General features: G+C 35.9%; 1 protein-coding gene across 1 annotated transcript; it reads right to left on the bottom strand.

Annotated features, from left to right (window-relative positions):
- Positions 1-3,653: 3,653 nt before the first annotated feature.
- On the bottom strand, positions 3,654-16,668 carry LOC114351857 (probable elongation factor 1-gamma 2). The gene is made up of 12 exons (XM_028303201.1): positions 16,499-16,668; positions 15,742-15,882; positions 15,131-15,189; positions 14,569-14,710; positions 14,018-14,208; positions 13,187-13,304; positions 11,261-11,410; positions 7,303-7,443; positions 6,534-6,592; positions 5,848-5,989; positions 5,296-5,486; positions 3,654-3,839 (listed from the first exon to the last, which is right to left on the bottom strand). The coding sequence occupies exons 2-12, from the start codon at positions 15,880-15,882 to the stop codon at positions 3,719-3,721; spliced, it is 1,455 nt and encodes a 484-aa protein (XP_028159002.1). The 5' UTR covers positions 16,499-16,668; the 3' UTR covers positions 3,654-3,718.
- Positions 16,669-20,725: the final 4,057 nt, after the last annotated feature.

Raw genomic sequence — 20,725 nt, 5'->3', positions numbered from 1 at the left:
ACATTTATTAATATCGTTATTGTATCTTTATGTAGTATTAATTTATTAAGAAGGTTACATTTATGTTTTACTTTAAAGTATAAAATACAATTTATTTACTTTTCCTTTTTAAAGTCTGTAATACCGAATGTTCTTTTAAGAGAAAACATTTTTTTATTATTTTTCACCTAAAATAAGCTCTATGCACTATTATATAGGGCCCCTGAAAATATGAATGCAAAAGAAAATCTCTAACATAGAAATTTTTTTACTCGAAGTGCTCGGCGTTTACTACTTCAAATTATTCGTTCTTCTGAAAGCACATTCGGCGATACTTAGAAGTCGACACAATTTACTCTTCGGTCTTACGAGGTTAAAACACCACCCATTTTCCGGCGTTTCCAGTTGACGAAGAATTTTTCTAAAATTTTTCTGTGGACACTTGATCTCTATTTAGAAACATACTAAAAATTTATGAAAAATGACAAGTATAAAAAGTTTCAGGAGTATCTGGGTTAAGAGTAGGCGCACACCGTTGATTTTTTATCGGCCGATAGTTTAGTCGGGCAGTTGATCAGTATGGGCATGTATGGGAGTGCGCACACTACGCCGATTCAATTTGGCCGATTCTTCATACAAATTAAAATCGGGCACAACTATCGGCCAACTAAAAATCAACGGTCTCTGCAACTCTAATGCAGTAACAATAGAGACAAATCATGATGACAAAGGCTTATTACAATTAGAGATAATTAATAGACTATACACGATATAAGTCGAAGGCTGAAAGATCTAGAATTACAATAAAATAGTTGTCTCTCTTTTATAAAGAGGTAATTACAATAAGACCACTATATTTTTCAATAATTATCTGTAAACAGCAGCAGTTAAATGACATGTATATCTTTGCATAGAAAACATGATATCATTTTAGTCAGAATTACAACATTGATCATATTGTTATCTTTTTATACAGTGTGAGTCACGTTAAAGTGTACATATGAAAATAGATGAAACTAGACCTATTTTTATCGACAAAAAAAGTGGTCAAAATTTTTTTGAGATTTTTTTTTATTTTTTATAGAATTTTTTTTCTTCCAATTACTTATTGTAAAGAAAACGTAATAACTATTAAACTAAGCAGTATATCCTGATAAAATAAAAACAGTAATAATGCTAAATAACAAGTGATACTAAAAAAATACATACAATACACAAAAAATGCCAACAAATAATAAAAAATGATACTTTTTGAAAAAAATCTGCTTAAAAATTCGTGTTATTTTGGTTATTTGATAAATTTCTCCGAAAAATGCCCCTATAACAGGTGGTTTTTATTGTTTTGTATTATTCTCCATTGTATTAACTTTGTAAAACCAAAAATTGCATGTCTCTATCCCTATCACAACATTTGCTATGATCGTTTGAACTAAGCCTCTCCGGGCGCTCCATTCAACGCTTCGTTAACAACGAAACTGAAAATGGCTCTAGATTTGTAATTTTGATAAAGACAAGTTAGATTTCAAGTAAAAACAAAAGATTTCGAAGTAAAATAAGCATTTTAGTTAAAATTAAAATTGTCCCTACCTGTAGAGGAGAATAATGTTGTGGTAGGCCTTTGTTCAAACTATCATAGCAAATGTTGTGATAGGCATAGAGACATGCAATTTTTGGTTTTACAAAGGTAATACGATAGAGAATAATACACAACAATAAAAACTACCTGTTATAGGGGCATTTTTTGGAGAAATTTATCAAATAACCAAAAAAACACGAATTTTTAAGCAGATTTTTTTCAAAAAGTATCATTTTTATTACTTTTTGGCATTTTTTGTGTATTGTATGTGTTTTTTTAGTATCGCCTGTTATTTAGCATTATTACTGTTTTTATTTTATCAGGATATACCGCTTAGTTTAAAAGTTATTACGTTTTCTTTACAATAAGTAATTGGAAGAAAAAAAATTCTATAAAAAATTAAAAAAAAATCTCAAAAATTTTTTGACTTCTTTTTTGTCGATAAAAATAGGTCTAGTTTCATCTATTTTCATATGTACACTTTAACGTGACTCACACTGTATAACAAAAGGTAGGTGTTTTACGTAAAATGTACTTACAACGTATTTAAACAAATAACAACTTCGGCGTTCTTAATCTAGATGTTATCATCAACTCAATACCAAAGTCAATATTGCAAGAATCCTAACGGCTTTAAAGGCGAAAATAAGCCGTAAACACTCGACTTAACACAGTAAATAGTACGTGATAAACCCGAAAGGAAACAAACAGACACACATAATTCTAGTGTTAATCCAACTCGCTTCAAAGTTCATCTGCACACTCCGTTTTGCAGCAGACAGTGTTATAAACTTTGATAGCTTCGCTCGCACGCAGCGCAAATGCCCGAAGTTGGCCGTCGACGCAATCTCGGCACATGCCGCGTGACCGTCGCGATGGAATCCTTCAGCCGGCTCTGGAATTGGCTTTGTTTGGGCCATGCAATTTGCTGTGGTTGATTGCTACTTCTATTGTTATTATTACTACGTTTTGATTTAGATGTGTTTTTCTAATGTTTTATTTTACTTCCAACAATGGCTTACCCAAATATGAAATATCAAAAGACAAATCAAAGCTATAGATTCTTGATGATCACATACACGTGGTGATCTAAATGACCACGGACACACAATTCCAACTCGCTCTGAAGTTCAATAAAATTCACTATACACTTTGATAGCTTCGCTCGCACGCAGCGCTCAATGCTCCAAGTTGGCCGTCGACGCAATCTCGGCACATGCCGCGTTACCGTCGCGATGGAATCCTTCAGCCGGCTCTGGAATTGGCTTTGTTTGGGCCACGCAATTTGCTGTGGTTGATTGCTACTTCTATTTGTTATTATTACTACGTTTTGATCTAGATATTGTGTTTTTCTAATGTTTTATTTTACTTCGTTTTGGTTAACTCGGACACACTAGTAGAGTATTAGTAGTCGAGTAGCATACAGCAGTGGTGTTTAGCTACTGAATATAACAATAAAAATACACTTTTTAGACACCCTGCAGTTTTCTGATTATTATCTTCTCCTTTCTGATTCGATCACTTTAAACTCCGAACATGGCACACTCCATCGCTTTTGGGGTGACCTTGCGCCTTTTTATGAGGCCCATAGTAAGCAACCACGTCTCAGATCTGTATGTCATCACTGGCAAAACACACTCGCTAAAGACTACCTTGATTGCTATTAAGTGGGTTAGTATTGCGTCATAATAACAAAACCTATGTCTTTACCATCATCAAACCTATATTTAAATATTGCGTGTGGGTAATTATGACCACATACGTCAATAAATTGTCAAGTATTCATCTCAGTTACACGTCAGAGGTCAAAAAATATTCGAGTCATGCTGACTCAGCACATCACTACGAGGCCCACTTCAATCCAATCTCGAGTGCAATGGCGGTCAAACTGTTTGCAGGACACGTTTTTATTACAACTTCTGTTTGTATTGTTGATATCTTTATGAAAATCTTAATTGTGACATAACCAAAAAAAAAATTATTAGAATACTGCCCTAGTTAAAATAACATAGAAAACTATTTTTACAGTTCGGACACATTTACACTTTTTGGATTTGCTTAAAAAAATATGGAGATTGAAACAATTAAAACAAATGAAAAAAAGTAAAATGTTTTATTAGTTACGTCATGTAATTACTTAGCGTTCGTTGTTAAGGATGCGTATTACTTGAAATTAACAGCAGAATGAATAAAAGTACCAAGCGTTTTTAGACCCTCTGCATTATGTTTAACAGCATAAGGTTGCTTTTCCATTTCTTTTAGCCAAGCTGATAGTTTGGAGTACCTGAAAAATAAAGGCCAATATAAGAAAAACTGTCAGGATCGATGTACTTAAGACTTGAATACTTATAGTATTCTGTACTTTATATCACTTTACAATCTTCACATGTATTCCAAATATCTTTGCTAAAGAAATAAAGCCCGTATTCACAAACGATGCTTGCGTGAAGCAGCAAATCGAACGCACAGCGTTAAATCTATTTACGTGCGCGCCGTACCGGCGCCGCCGCGCCGCGCCGACTTCGGAACGCGCCGCCGCCGCCGAGACATTCTCTTGGCGCGCCGAAGATGGCCGAAGCGCGACAAATTAATCGAATTCAGCCGAGCTGGACCGAGCGTTCACGAACGTGTGACTGGCAGGGAAGAGCGGGGCCTGGGGAGAGTAAAGACGCGAACTTTTTCTCACCGTGTTGTCATTCGGTCGCCCGTCGCCCGCGCTATTTTATCCTTGAATTGCTTTAACGGAGGTTATAGTGCACATTTACGATGGCTTCAGCTTTAGCTACATTTAAGTAATAAAGCAAAAGTGAAACACTTCTCGATGTCAGCTCAGCCAATGATTCATTATTGGCAAAGTTGTCACGTAAGCATAGTGACAACATATGCAGCACCGCATCCAAGTCTAATATGATGAATATTGAATGTAATGAAGCTGACCAAGAGTGCTGGAGATACTTGACAGCTGCTACTCCAAACGATGTCATGAATGAAGACATTTTACAGTATTGGAGGAAGAAAAAAGAAGCCTTTCCCCTTTTAAGCAAACTTGCAAGGCCTATGCTAGCAATTCCAGCCACCAGCACACCTAGCGAACGAGTGTTTTCCATTGCAGGACTTACTGTTACTGCAAAAAGATCACGACTGAATCCAGGACGCGTGAATAAAATTATTTTTATTCATAATAGCTGACCCCGCGAACTCTGTTCCGCCTTAAAGGCAATAAATAAGCCATCACAATTTTGCCTTATTTGCTCACTGTTTAGACCTACCCTGGACTACGACAAACATTTTAAAACCAAAATCAGCTCAATCGGCCCAGCCGTTCTCGAGTTTTAATCAGACTAACGAACAGCAATTCATTTTTATTTATATAGATAGATAATTACGAGTCATGTAAAGAACACACACAGTAGTTAGTAAGTGCCTAATAAAAGTTTTCATTTGGTCTTACGCAATTATTTTTCTTTAATTTAGTAACTCAAAATACTCAAATAAGTAGCTACTGCTGGAAAGGTGCTAGAATTTATTTTTATAAAAAAAAATACCCACGCCGGCGCGGCGCCACCACGCCGACCCCGACAGGTCGGCGCGCCGTCGCTGGATAACAGTAGCGCGGCGTGCACGTCTAAATAGACTCTGTGATTGGTTGGTGTGTCACCCTGTGCGTCCACGCGCACTTTGAGACCTCATAGTACCTAATGTTTGTGAATACGGGCGTAAGAATAGGTAAGTATACTCACTTAGCGTTTAAAGGAAGTATGTAATCAAACACAGAAACTGTAGCGTAAGCGGCCACATCGGCAATAGTTATGTGGTCCAAAGCTATATACTTCTGTCGGGACAATATTTCTTCCAAGAATTCATAGCACTCTTCCAAATCCTTAAGCTGCTGCTCCGTCACTCCTTTTTGACCGAGCACAAAAGCTGGGTACTGAAAAAATATTTTACAATTAAAATTTAAGACATAATATTAGATTTAAAAATTAGTAAAGGTTGTTTATAATATTGGTATACAGTCATTGGTAAAAAAAAATTGAAAACTCCAGCAAAATTCCTATACTGTAGTAGGCCTAGGATGCACGTCACGATAAACTTTTCAAGGCATTTTACCCACTGAAAGCGATAAGCCCATATATTTGCCGTCTAAAATCATCGATAACATTTTATCACGGCGCGCATTTTATCCCGTCCAGGTATATCCACATCAACCTAAACACTGTAGCATCTTATGTAGTTGTCATAAAATATATGCATCAAAATATAGTCTGATAAGCTACAACAAATCGACTTACCGTAATGTTGCGCATCCTTGTAAACAAAACACCATCATTGAAGAACAGTTTTTGGTTGATGAGTGCTCTTTGCTTGACATCTTTTGGATAAAAAGAAGAATCCTTGCCATATACTTCTGCCAGGTAGATCAATATGGCGTGGCTGAAATTAAAGAAAACTTTTAAAGTCGAACCAAGCAAGTAACCTGTTTAAAGGTTTCAGATGTCTGTTAAAGTTGTTTGATTACACCGGTATTCTTTCAGACATCTTTATGCGAGACGATAGCTGTTCTTAATAAAGTTTCTAATGCTCTACATTCTACATCTAAGAATAAAGGCTACAGGTTGCCTGTTACTTATGTAGGTACCTGATGACTCCATCCAGAATTCAGAACGGTAAAAATAAAGTAGTAGTAATTTATCAACCGACGGCTAAGATGCGCACCGTAATATACTTTATCGACGTCAAAATGTATAAGCAAAATCGATAAAATGGCGTGATAACCGCTTATCGCGGCGCGCATCCTAGGCCTACTGGCAAAGGTCGCGGAAAGAGCCTGGATGCGGGCAGCGCAGGACCGTTCATTGTGGAAAACCTCGGGGGAAGCTTTCGTCCAGCAGTGGACGTCAAACGAACGAACTAACGAATGAATGAATGAATTTATCTAACAAATAAGTATAATAAGATTATCAGATGAAAATGTTACCTTTCATGAATTACAAGATCCCCATCAGCAAAAACGGGAACTGTGTGGAGAGGGTTCATCTGAAACAGACAAGATAATTTAAATTGATACCTACCAGAAACAGAAAAAAAAGCTGATAATATTACATAACCAATCGACTGATAAAAATGATGTCATAGATATGATTTAACCTTATCGCCCGTGATTAGACACGTTAAAAGATAAATAAAACAATTTGTATATCTCTTATTTAAAATTTACATAAATACATTTTTAAGTTATTTTATGATTTAAAGTAGGCCGATCATAACACCCGCTTGCTAATTTCACAGATAACATAGTTGTGTACTAGCTAATTGATAGGTTACTAAGGCTGAGTTGCACCACCTAACTTTGACCGTAACTATAACGATAACCGGTGATTTTTGTATGGAGTTTGACAGATTTTTGACGTTTGTCAAAGTTAAAATAATTTGGTGCAACCCAGCCTAAGACAATTATCTTATCTATTTATAGCGTATGACATATTTGTAGTACCTATGTAATGTATGATGTAATGTACCAATTTACTCGTCATCATCATCATCTCAGCCATAGGACGTCCACTGCTGAACATAGGCGGCCTCCCCCAATGCTTTCCTTGATGCCCGGTTGGTAGCAGCCGGGCCTGCGTACAGCGCCTACTACCTTTATGATGCCGTCGGTCCATCTTGTGGGTGGACGTCCCACGTTGCGTTTTCCGGTACTTTACTCTTGTCTTATTATTACGTGTACAAAAAGGAGTATTTACCTTCAAATACTCCGGTGTGCGATTCTCTCCCTTAATCAATTCTACGTTGACCATCTCCACCGGTACTTTGAAAATTTCACACGCCATCATAACTGCGCGGGCTGGTGGGCTTGCATTCAGTTTGTATAACTTGGCCGGCATCTAAAAATATTTGTATTAGTCGAGTATAGATAAAAATAACGTTTCCCAGGCACGGAAGAGTCTTCCAGCAGCTTGGTCCACGGGCCAAGTCATCGGATTGAATTTTTAAAAATATTATTTCTTCCGAAAACTGGGCCACTAAGATTCTAGAGTAGATTTTTGTTAATTTGGTGTTTCATTTATTAATAAAATCATTGAAGGTGGGCCAAGTTTCCGGAAGAAAAAATACTTAAAAATTCAATCCGGCGAAGCACAAGTTAAAAGTGCGCCAAGTCGGACGCAGCACATCAACCTCAATGGCATCTTATCTCGTTGTCATACAGGCTATTTTGCAACAAAAATGTATGTATTGTATGTGTTGTCGACTGTACACAAGGATGTTTATCATTATTTCTTTATTTGAAACCAGAAACAATTTTACACAATCATACGTGACCTTGTATGGCAGTTGTTAATTTTGATTTGGATTTCCCTGCTACAGAGAAGCAATAATTGTCTAATATATGCCAGATTTATACTAAAACCCAAATCACTGATATGTCACTGTAATTTTCGAAATAATTATTGATTTCTTCTATACTCAAAGATAACCAAGCGAAACAAGAAAAACAATGACTTACAGAATGTATTTGTACACATCAAATCATTTAGCCCGTAGAAGGCCACATATATAGACCTTTTAAAATATTATGTAATTTAAAAAATGATCACATTACTTACCTTTAGCTCTTTCGTTCGGCAAGGTTTAAAACAATTTAAAAAATAGATCAATGAAACTTCTAGAATGCCGGGAGTATGAACAAATTAATAGTCAAGACGTACTTCTCACATTACAGTAATCTGTCAACTGACCGTACAGCGTGAGTTCATCGCTCACAAGGTCAAGTTATCCGATGATAAAATACTAGCTATCATAATAAATGTAAATAAAGTAGGCTCAGTCTTTACGCGTCTATGTCAAGATTTGTAAAAATGTAAATAAATTAATACAAATATTATTTTATTTATTAAGATTAATTGACAAATGCTTTGATTTAAAAGGGAAATATTGAAAATAAACTCTAACTTCTATAGTTCAGAAAAAAATTAAACGTGTAGTTACGTAGTTTTTCAGACCAGTGCAGTGGTTCTATTATTCCATAGTATGAAATGATTTTGATTATTTTTTTGTTTGGTTATAAGTAGATATATTAGTTTTTCATGCCTCTCTCTTAATTAATTCCAGTAAGTCTACTGCATCGGCTTTCGTTGTGATGCTTAATGCAGTAGGTATAACAATAGAGACCAACAATCAACATGATGACAAAGGCTTATTATAATTAGAGATAATTAATAGACTATACACGATATAAGTCGAAGACTGTAATTCTATGGAATGAGATCTAGAATTACAATAAAATAATTATGTCTCTTTTATAAAGAGGTAATTACAATAAGATCACCTATATTTTTTTAAATAATTATCTGTAAACAGCAGTTAAATGAGATGTATATTATTATCTTCGCATTGAAAACATGATATTATCATTTTAGTCAGAATTACAACATTGATTATGTTATCTTATTATATAACAAAAGGTAGGTGTTTTATGTAAAATGTACTTAAAACGGGTGCCCTCTTAGACGCATAACATTTTTCATCATAATTTAGTTTGGTATAACAGTATTTGCATAAAGTTTTTTCGCATAAACTTTGATATGCATAGTTTTCTAAATGCATAATGGTTTCTTAGGCATAATAATAACTTTCTCTAATTTTCAATACCATAATTTAAATAATCATAAATGTAAAGAACATAATTTTTATATACATAAAGTTTGTTTTTAATAAAATACTATAAACATAATTTAATTATTTATAACATTTAAAGTCATAAATATTGTCTATAAGAGCAACCAACATTGAAGAGTAAATAATTATGTATTTGTGATGTTGCGAACGGTCCTCCTTCCACCTTTATACTCTTTCGGCCTGTAGATTTGCAAAAACTAAATTCTCTGTATCATTGTCATTTTCGTTCTTAATTTTTGACCTGTCTCTTAGAAAACTTAAGCTCGTGAAAATACATTCTGTTTGATCTCGAATCCCTCTTATCTATTATAACGCACATATTATACAGTCCACATTTCTTTTACAACATTAAGCTTGCCTGGTCTGAAATTATGTTGATCCCGACTGGCCGTGGTCTCTTCCACGTGGTACTAGTCTGCCCTATACTAGAGTGTAATTTAAAAGCCGGAGGCGCGGAGGGAGTGCGGTCCTCGCTCGCTGTAACATATATCCGGCAGCCGTGCGAGCTGGAGCGGCTGAGGCTGGTCGCCGAAGGCGACCAGCAAGCCGAAGCTGCGGAAGCGAGCATGGCATGCCGGGTATATGTTACGCCAGAGCGGAAGGACCGCACTTCCCGCAGCGCCGGAGATAAGGCAATCCTAATGCTTGCTTGCATGCTTGCTTGCTTGCATGCATGCTTCCTTGCTGCTTGCTTGCATGCTTGCTTGCTGCTTGCTTGCATGCTTGCGTGCTTGCTGCTTGATTACATGCTTGCTGCTTGCTTGCATGCTTGCTTGCTGCTTGCTTGCTGCTTGCTTGCAGGCTTGCTTGTTTGCATCCTTGCTTGCATGCATGCTTACATGCTTCCTTGTAGCTTGCTTGCATGCTAGCTGTTTGATTGCATGCTTGCTGCTTGCTTGCATGCTTGTTTGCATGCTTGCTTGTCTATTTATATTTGTTAACTTATAACATTTTTATATTTCATATTTGTTAAAATTATGGTATTTTGTATATTATGAATGGTAATATTTATGGCATTGGTTTAGATGCCAATAAATGTTATGCCTAGAAATCGTTATTATAAAAACAAGAATACAAAAAAAATATATACTAAAATATTATTATAATAAAAGTGGTTATGGCAAAAAAAATATGCCTTATGATTTATTCTGTATGAACGTTATGCGAAATGATGAGTATGCCAAAAAACTTTATGCACTCTTAAATTATGACAATATTTTTTATGCAACCGAATATGGACCCCTTACAACGTATTTAAACAAATAACAACTTCGGCGTTCTTAATCTAGATGTCATCATCAACTCAATACCAAAGTCAATATTGCAAGAATCTTAACAGCTTTAAAGTAAACATAAGCCGTAAACACTCGACTTAACACAGTAAATAGTACGTGATAAACCCGAAAGGAAACAAACAGACACACATAATTCTAGTGTTAATCCAACTCGCTTTAAAGCTCATCTGCACACTCCGTTTTGCAGCAGAAAGTGTTATAAACTATGATAGCTTCGCTCGCACGCAGCGCACAATGCCCGAAGTTGGCCGTCGACGCAATCTCGGCACATGCCGCGTGACCGTCGCGATGGAATCCTTCAGCCGGCTCTGAGATGGAATTGTGTAAAGCAATCGTTATCATTTGACAGTTCATAACGTACGATTATTCTGTCAAACGCTTTGTTTAACTGACTTTATCGTACGTTATGAACTGTCAAATGATTACGATTGCTTTACACAATTCCACCTCAGGAATTGACTTTGTTTGGGCCATGCAATTTGCTGTGCTTGATTGCTACTTCTATTGTTATTATAACTACGTTTTGATCTAGATATTGTGTTTTTCTAATGTCTTATTTTACTTTTAACAATGGCTTACCTACCCAAATATGGAATATCAAAAGAAAAATCAAAACTGCACACTATAGATTTATGATTATCACATACACGTGGTGATCTAAATGACCACGGACATACAATTCCATGGTAATACAACTCGCTCTAAAAGTTCAATAAAATTCACTACACACTTTGATAGCTTCGCTCGCACGCAGCGCACAATGCTCGAAGTTGGCCGTCGACGCAATCTCGGCACATGCCGCGTGACCGTCGCGACGGAATCCTTCAGCCGGCTCTGGAATTGGCTTTGTTTGGGCCACGCAATTTGCTGTGCTTGATTGCTACTTCTATTGTTTATATTAATTAGTACTACGTTTTGATCTAGATATTGTGTTTTTCTAATGTTTTATTTTACTTCGTTTTGGTTAACTTGGACACACTAGTAGAGTATTAGTAGTCGAGTAGCATACAGCAGTGGTGTTTAGCTACTGAATATAACAATAAAAATACACTTTTTAGACACCCTGCAGCTGCGGATCTTCACCTTTCTGATTCGATCACTTTAAACTCCGAGCATGGCACACTCCATCGCTTTTGGGGTGACCTTGCGCCTTTTTATGAGGCCCATAGTAAGCAACCACGTCTCAGATCCGTATGTCATCACTGGCAAAACACACTCGCTGAAGACTACCTTGATTGCTATTAAGTGGGTTAGTATTGGGTCATAATAACAAAACCCATGTCTTTACCATCATCAAACCTATATTTAAATATTGCGTGTTTTTATGACATTGTTGTTATGACCACATACGTCAACTGTCAAGTATTCAACTCAGTTACACGTCAGAGGTAAAAAAAATATTCGAGTCATGCTGACTCAGAACATCACTTCGAGGCCCACTTCAATGAAATCTCGAGTGCAATGGCGGTCAACTGTTTGCAGGACACGTTTTTATTACAACCTCTGTTTGAATTGTTTGATATCTTTATGAAAATCTTAATTGTGGCTTAACAAAAAAAAATGTATTAGAATACTTACCTTGTTAACATAACATAAAAAACCATTTTTACAGTTCGGACACATTGGTGGGGCATTTCATATTACATTAGTTTTTAGTTAGTTTAGTTTTTGGTTTTTGATTCTGTTTAGTTTTGTGTTAATATTGTTTTATTTTTTTGTTTTTTTTTTCTCTCTCTTTTTTGTGATCACCGTCCATAACGCCCCCTGTTGCGCGCCTTCTTGACTGGTAGCCTCAATAATATGGTCCCGGTCAAGAGGGCGCGCAATCCGCAATCTTCATCGTGTTGGTTCCCGCTGAAAACCAGCTTCTCGACATGGCGCTTGTTATGTCGCGAATATAGCTGAGCGGACGCCTCTTCAGCATAGCTTGTAGTTTAATGTTTAATGTTATATGTACTGTATTTTTATTTTATTTTTCTATGCTGAATAAAGTATTCTTATTCTTACATTTACACTTTTTGGATTTGCTTAAAAAATTATGGAGATTGAAACAATTAAAACAAATGAAAAAAAGTAAAATATACTCAACGTCAAATAAATCGCACCTTCCGCGACGCAAACTTTAAAGATTTTCTTCTGACACAATCATGGTGCCCCAACAATATTGGTGTTATTTGAAAGCCCAATAAATATCCTTAAAGAAAAACACATTTAATTTCTTAATAAATGATTTACATATACCATAAATGTGACTTGAAAAATGACCTCACTTTGGGCTCACCTGTGGTATCAGTTAGACCATTTTTTATGGTTATAAAACCAAATAATGACCTCACGTGTCCTCTTTAACAGATGGATAGCGATAAATCCCAACTTAACAATTTTATAGCCATAAAAGTTGGCTCAAGCGTAATTACCTATTTTTTGGAGAAGTGACTCTGGATCCTTTTAAAGACACATTTTTGGGGTAAAAACCTTTCCTTTAATGAAATTAAGCTTAGAACTAGGCTTTCAAATGGTACCAATGTTGGTGGGAAGTGAGGATGCATACTTTGAAAAGTGCTTGTTGTGGGAGATGCGATTTATTTGATGCCGAGTGTATTTTATTAGTTCTGTCATGTAATTAGTTAGCGTTCGTTGTTAGGGATGCGTATTACTTGGAATTAACAGCAGAATGAATAAAAGTACCAATCATTTTTAGACCCTCTGCATTATGTTTAACAGCGTAAGGTTGTTTTTCCATTTCTTTTAGCCAAGCTGATAGTTTGGAGTACCTGAAAAATAAAGGCCAATATAAGAAAAACTGCCAGGATCGATATACTTGTGACTTGAATACTTATAGTAAACAAAAGTTTGTTGTGACTGGTAATATTTTGGCTCTACGTTAAATCAAGTAGAAAATTAAATGGTTCTGTTTTGCCGAATATGTAAGATTGGTTTTTGTTTTTCGTATTTAGGTTAGTAAATATTATTATTTTCAAGATGAATGTTTGATTCCTGGTTCGATCTAAATGTTGAATTCCTGAATTTAATAATAGCCTTAGAGACTTAATCATTTTTTTTTTCTATTTTGTTTAGATCCGATTGTGTTCAATTCAACTTCAAAGTTAGTAGAGTCAGCGTCAAATAGTTCGTGAGACCCAAAATAACCAAAAAGTTCGCAACACGTCTTTGTTTCAATTGAAATAAGATTGTGTTGTCAACGTTTTGACCACTTTGGGTGTCAAGAACTACTCGTATTTGACGCTGACTGTACTTTAGTTCACTTCACATGTATTCCGTTGCAAACAAATAATTCTTTGCTAAAGAAATAACGCCCGTATTCACAAACGATGCTTGCGTGAAGCAGCAAATCGAACGCACAGCGTTGAATAGACTCTGTGATTGGTTGGTGTGTCAACCTGTGCGTCCACGGCACGCACACTTTGAGACCTCATAGTACCTAATGTTTGTGAATACGGGCGTAAGAATCGGTAAGTATACTCACTTAGCGTTTAAAGGAAGTATGTAATCAAACACAGAAACTGTTGCGTAAGCGGCCACATCGGCAATAGTTATGTGGTCCAAAGCTATGTACTTCTGTCGGGACAATATTTCTTCCAAGAATTCATAGCATTCTTCCAAATCCTTAAGCTGCTGCTCCGTCACTCCTTTTTGACCGAGCATAAATGCTGGGTACTGAAAAAAATATTTTACAATTAAAATTTAAGACATAATATTAGATTTAAAAATTAGTAAAGGTTGTTTATAATATTGGTATACAGTCATTGGTAAAATGAATTTGAAAACTCCAGCAAAATTCCTTGACTGTAGTAGGCCTAGGATGCACGTCACGATAAACTTTTAAGGCATTTTACCCACTGAAAGCGATAAGCCCATATATGTGCCGTCTAAAATCATCGATAATATTTTATGACGGCACGCATTTTATCCCGTCAGGTATATCCACATCAACCTAAACACTGTAGCATCTTATGTAGTTGTCATAAAATATATGCATCAAAATATAGTCTGATAAGCTACAAAAAATCGACTTACTGCAATGTTGCGCGTCCTTGTAAACAAAACACCATCATTGAAGAACAGTTTTTGGTTGATGAGTGCTCTTTGCTTGACATCTTTTGGATAAAAAGAAGAATCCTTGCCATATACTTCTGCCAGGTAGATCAATATGGCGTGGCTGAAATTAAAGAAAACTTTTAAAGTCGAACCAAGCAAGTAACCTGTTTAAAGGTTTCAGATGTCTGTTAAAGTTGTTTGATTACACCGGTATTCTTTCAGACATCTTTATGCGAGACGATAGCTGTTCTTAATAAATTTTCTAATGCTCTACATCCAAGAATAAAGGCTACAGGTTGCCTGTTACTTATGTAGGTACCTGATGACTCCATCCAGAATTCAGAACGGTAAAAATAAAGTAGTAGTAATTTATCGACCGACGATCTGGTAAAGGTCGCGGGAAGAGCCTTGATGCGGATGACGCAGGACCGTTCTTTGTGGAAAACCTTGTGGGAGGCCTTTGTCCAGCAGTGGACGTCAAACGAACGAATGAATTTATCTAACAAATAAGTATAATTAGATTATCAGATAATAATGTTACCTTTCATGAATTACAAGATCCCCATCAGCAAACACGGGAACTGTGTGGAGAGGGTTCATCTGAAACAGAAAAGATAATTTAAATTGATACCTACCAGAAACAGAAAAAAGCTGATAATATTACATAACCAATCGACTGATAAAAATGATGGCATAGATATGATTTGACCTTATCAGTCCGTGATTAGACACGTTAAAAGATAATAAAACAATTGACAGTTGTATCTCTTATTTAAAGTTAATTTAATAACATAAATAATTACGTTATTTAATTTTTATGATTTAAAGTAGGCCGATTACAACAACGGCTTGATACAGATAATAATATAATACTAGCTAATTGATAGGTTAGTAACAATTATGATCTATTATAGCGTATGACAGCATTGTTGTAACACCCATGTAATTTAATTGTACCTACTACTATTTATGATGTACCAATTTACTCTTCGTCATCATCATCTCAGCCGTAGGACATCCACTGCTGAACATAGGACGCCTTCCCCAATGCTTTCCATGTTGCCCGCTTGGTAGCGGCCTGCATCCAGCGCCTTTCTGCTACCTTTACGATGTGATTTGGACGTCCCACGCTGCACAAAAAGGAGTATTTACCTTTAAATACTCCGGTGTGCGATTCTCTCCCTTCATCAAATCTACATTGACCATCTCCACCGGTACTTTAAAAAGTTCGCACGCCATCATAGCAGCGCGGGCTGGTGGGCTTGCATTCAGCTTGTATAACTTGGCCGGCATCTAAAAAAAATTTTTTTAGTCTAGCATGAATTAAAATAATGTTTCCCAGGTACGGACTAGTCTTCCAGCAGCTTGGTCCACGGGCCAAGTCAATGGATTGAATTTTTAAAAATATTATTTCTTCCGAAAACTGGGCCCACTAAGATTCTAGAGTATATTTTTGTTAATTTGGTGTTTAAATTATTAATAAAAACATTGAAGGTGGGCCAAGTTTCCGGAAGAAAAAATACTTAAAATTCAATCCGGCGAAGCATTATGCTGTCGACTGTAAACAAGGATCTTTATCTTTATTTCTTTATTTGAAACCAGAAACAATTTTACACAATCATACGTGACCTTGTATGGCAGTTGTTAATTTTGATTTGGATTTTCCTGCTACAGAGAAGCAATAATTGTCTAATATATGCCAGATTTATACTAAAACCCAAATCACTGTTATGTCACTGTAATTTTCGAAATAATTATTGATTTCTTCTATACTCAAAGATAACCAAGCGAAACAAGAAAAACAATGACTCACAGAATGTATTTGTACACATCAAATCATTTAGCCCGTAGAAGGCCACATATAGACATTAAAATATTATGTAATTTAAAAAATTATCACATTACTTACCTTTAGCTCTTTCGTTCGGCAAGGTTTAAAACAATTTAAAAAATAGATGAATAAAACTTCTAGAATGCCGGGAGTATGAACAAATTAATAGTCAAGACGTACTTCTCACGCTATAGTAATCTGTCAACTGACCGTACAGCGTGAGTTCACCGCTCACAAGGTCCAGTTATCCGATGATAAAATACTAGCTATCATATAATAAATGTAAATAAAGTAGGCTCAGTCTTTACGCGTCTGTCAAGATTTGTAAAAATGTAAATAAATTAATACGAATATTACTTTATGTATTAAGATAAATTGACAAATGCTTTGATTTAAAAGGGAAATATTGAAAATAAACTGTAACTTCTATAGTTCAGAAAAAAATTAAAAGTGTAGTTACGTAGTTTTTCAGACTAGTGCAGTGGTTCTATTATTCCATAGTATGAAATGATTTTGATTATTTTTTTGTTTGGTCACAACTAGATATTAGTTTTTCATGCCTCTCTCTTAATTAATTCCAGTAAGTCTACTGCATCGGTTTTCGTTGAGATGCTTAATGCAGTAGGTATAACAATAGAGACCCACATGATGACAAAGGCTTATTATAATTAATAGAGATAATTAATAGACTATACACGATATAAGTCGAAGACTGTCATTCTATGGACTGAGATCTAGAATTACAATAAAATAATTGTCTCTTTTATAAAGAGGTAATTACAATAAGATCACTTATATTTTTTTAATAATTATCTGTAAACAGCAGTTAAATGAGATATATATTATTATCTTCGCATTGAAAACATGATATCATTTTAGTCAGAATTATAACATTGATCATGTTATCTTTTGATATAACAAAAGGTAGGTGTTTTACGTAAAGCTACTTACAACGTATTTAAACAAATAACAACTTCGGCGTTCTTAATCTAGATGTTATCATCAACTCAATACCAAAGTCAATATTGCAAGAATCTTAACAGCTTTAAAGTAAACATAAGCCGTAAACACTCGACTTAACACAGTAAATAATACGTGATAAACCCGAAAGGAAACAAACAGACACACATAATTCTAGTGTTAATCCAACTCGCTTCAAAGTTCATCTGCACACTCCGTTTTGCAGCAGACAGTGTTATAAACTTTGATAGCTTCGCTCGCACGCAGCGCACAATGCCCGAAGTTGGCCGTCGACGCAATCTCGGCACATGCCGCGTGACCGTCGCGATGGAATCCTTCAGCGGGCTCTGGAATTGGCTTTGTTTGGGCCATGTAATTTGCTGTGGTTGATTGCGAATTATATTGTTCTTATAGGAGTACTACGTTATGATCTAGATGTGTTTTTATGAAGTCTTATTTTACTTGCAACAATGGCTTACCCAAATATGGAATATCAAAAGACAAATCAAAGCTATAGATTCTTGATGATCACATACACGTGGTGATTTAAATGACCACGGACACACAATTCCAACTCGCTCTAAAGTTCAATAAAATTCACTACACACTTTGATAGCTTCGCTCGCACGCAGCTCACAATGCCCGAAGTTGGACGTCGACGCAATCTCGGCACATGCCGCGTGACCGTCGCGATGGAATCCTTCAGCCGGCTCTGGAATTGGCTTTGTTTGGGCCATGCAATTTGCTGTGGTTGATTGCTACTTCTATTGTTCTTATAGGAATACTTCTACTAGGTTATGATCTAGATGACTGTGTTTTTCTAATGTCTTATTTCACTTAAAACAATGAAAAATTCATCTACGAGTAAACCGCGCGTACTCTACATTGAATCTTAACACACAAGTTTTAAAGTACACTTCGGTGCCTATACAGTGCACAAGCACAATGCCTGAAGTTGAATGATTGACATGACCACGTCATGACCTTTGTGATGGAATTCCTGTAGCAGTCTCCCGAATTACCTTTGTTCTTAATAAGTACGATTGAGTTTGGTTTTACGGGGAAATGGTCCTTATATGGACAGGACGCCCACTATCGATGTATTTCCTTCTATATTTTGGAGTTCAGTATTTTTTCGAGAGTGACCTTTAGAAGAATAAACCGAAGTTGTGCAAGTTTTATTAGGTACACATTGTGCAAAGATGGAGGCCTAAGGATCGCTGATCAAAAGTAAATGGAAGGAGGGTTGTTTGCACATTCGTTTCAATTAGTTACAAGCAAACTTAAAAATAAGTTAAGTACTTTTAAAGCCTCTTTGCGAATCCCTCTTAATTGCGTAAACAAACTATGTATCTACACCCATTTTTTCTTAAACGAATTCAGAAACAGTAATAAAATTGTTTACGTTAACATTTTGAACAAAACTGAAAAAAATAATGTTTGCCATGAAAATAAAAAATAATAGAAACAAATTACGGAGGGGATTTATAAGTTATAACACCAGTTTTTCCAATCAACCTAAACGTGGCATCAAAACGTTAAGATTTCTACTGAACAGTAAATCGGAAAACTGCCATGGAAAAGAGGAAAATCTCCGGAAAATCGTACAGTAAGCCTATCCAGGACGAGTGTTTATCCACGTCCGAGCGTGTTGTTGGAAAACTTCCCAAGACAAATAGAATATAAAGCAGAAACTCGCGTGTGCGCAGCCTATCAATCATCGGGATGATGTATTTGCGCTGGCCCGGTGTATTCAAATAATTCACTGGATCTTTATTTAGATATTTTATGGAACGATTGCTAGGAACTAACATTGAACTTGAAATAATTCTTAGGGAATTTATTACGAAATGAAACTCCAGTTAAGTTTTCGATTCTACCTCAGCGACCATCAGCTCTCGGAAATATATGCCTGGTGCCACTGCCACTTGATTTTAGTAATTCTGCGAGCTGTCGGTCACTTTGGTTTTCCACCACTGTTTGGTTTTGCGACCACGGGCCGGAAGACGTGACGGGACGTGGGCAGGCCTCCCACTAGGTGGACCGATGATCTAGTGAAGGTCGCGGTACCTAGATGCGGGCAACGCAGGACCAATCATTATGGAAATCCTTGGTGTAGGCTTTTGTCCAGCAGTGAACGTCATTTTACTGAAACGAACTTTTATGCACAGAACAAATTAAAGACAAACTTAATGGCATCCAGCCAATATTTGGGCTAATATTTTGCATTGCAGTTAAGTCATAAACTATTTATTATTATGCAAGTGAGTCAATTGCCTATTCTCACTAAAACTCTTTACAGCTTAACCTTTAATTGAAACCAACAGGTGAAATTTGGATAATCCCAGGGGAAATTAGAATACAGCGGTTCGGGACTGCCATCGAAATTAATCACAAACAAATAACTTAAGTTCGAAGTTACGACTTCTTGTTAAAAGAGGAAGACAAGTGAAGATTTATTACAATTATAGTATGATAGAAAAAACTATTACCGATCAATCACTGTGCTATGTTTTTCAAACAAAAAGTACCTACATAGTACCAACTAGTTAGGTACTTTTTAATGGAACCATCACGTAGCGTTGAAGAACACAAAAATGTAGCCATGAAAACTCTAAAATACGATTCAACCTTAAAATGATTTTATAACATTGATTTATTAATAATTTAGTAGATAAATAGGTAAATAGTGACGTGCTTACATTTTTTATTTGTGAAAAATATCCTACTTATAAAATATTATAACTGCGAAAGTTTGTGTGGAAGTTTGTTACTCTTTCACGCAAAAACTACTGGACGGATTTTGATGAAACTTTACAGTTTTATTTTTTATAACCCAGAATAACATATATGCTATAATTTATGACGGTCTGTGACAAACTAAATTTCACGTGGGCAAAAGCCAGTACAATAATAATTGTTAGTACCTACCGAATCGCCTATCTTTAAATTAAATTAAAGATATTAACTGCCAACCTGTCATCGAATATCTCACACTAATCAGCCTTAATCCGAGTTCTGAAAACCCGCATGATTCGTAACTTTTAATTATCTGATAGCAATAGGTCAAACGTTTTATTCTACCGCAGTTACCATGCCCTCGTAAGGTAGTTTGTTTAATTGACATTTAATTTTGTGATTAGCTAGTATTATAAAACATATTTTTTACGGTGAGAAGAAACAACATTTTTTTTTAACCTCGGGAAATGCTTTGCGCATACCCACTTGTCTATGGGGACCGCCATGTGGGCTATGTGAGACACTCACTAAAGGCGCGGCCTACCCACTAAAACCCGCGGTGTCCACCGGAGCCCGAAAAAGAAACAACCTATATTGTGAAGATTT

Source organism: Ostrinia furnacalis, unplaced genomic scaffold, assembly GCF_004193835.3.
Source record: "Ostrinia furnacalis isolate ACB-3 unplaced genomic scaffold, ASM419383v2 OfSCF1215, whole genome shotgun sequence".
NCBI lineage: Eukaryota > Metazoa > Arthropoda > Insecta > Lepidoptera > Crambidae > Ostrinia > Ostrinia furnacalis.
The sequence above is the reverse complement of the archived record's forward strand: the minus strand, read 5'-3'. Positions and strand labels throughout refer to the sequence as shown.

What these genes read in the sequence shown, in the direction of transcription:
- LOC114351857 (XM_028303201.1), bottom strand. Translation starts at nt 15,882, where the DNA reads ATGCCGGCCAAGTTATACAAGCTGAATGCAAGCCCACCAGCCCGCGCT. An exon ending in GCACACCGGAGTATTTAAAG is followed by an intron (nt 15,190 to 15,741) that starts GTAAATACTCCT and finishes TTTCTGTTTCAG; the next exon opens with ATGAACCCTCTCCACACAGT. An exon ending in ATACTTCCTTTAAACGCTAA is followed by an intron (nt 13,305 to 14,017) that starts GTGAGTATACTT and finishes TTTATTTTTCAG; the next exon opens with GTACTCCAAACTATCAGCTT.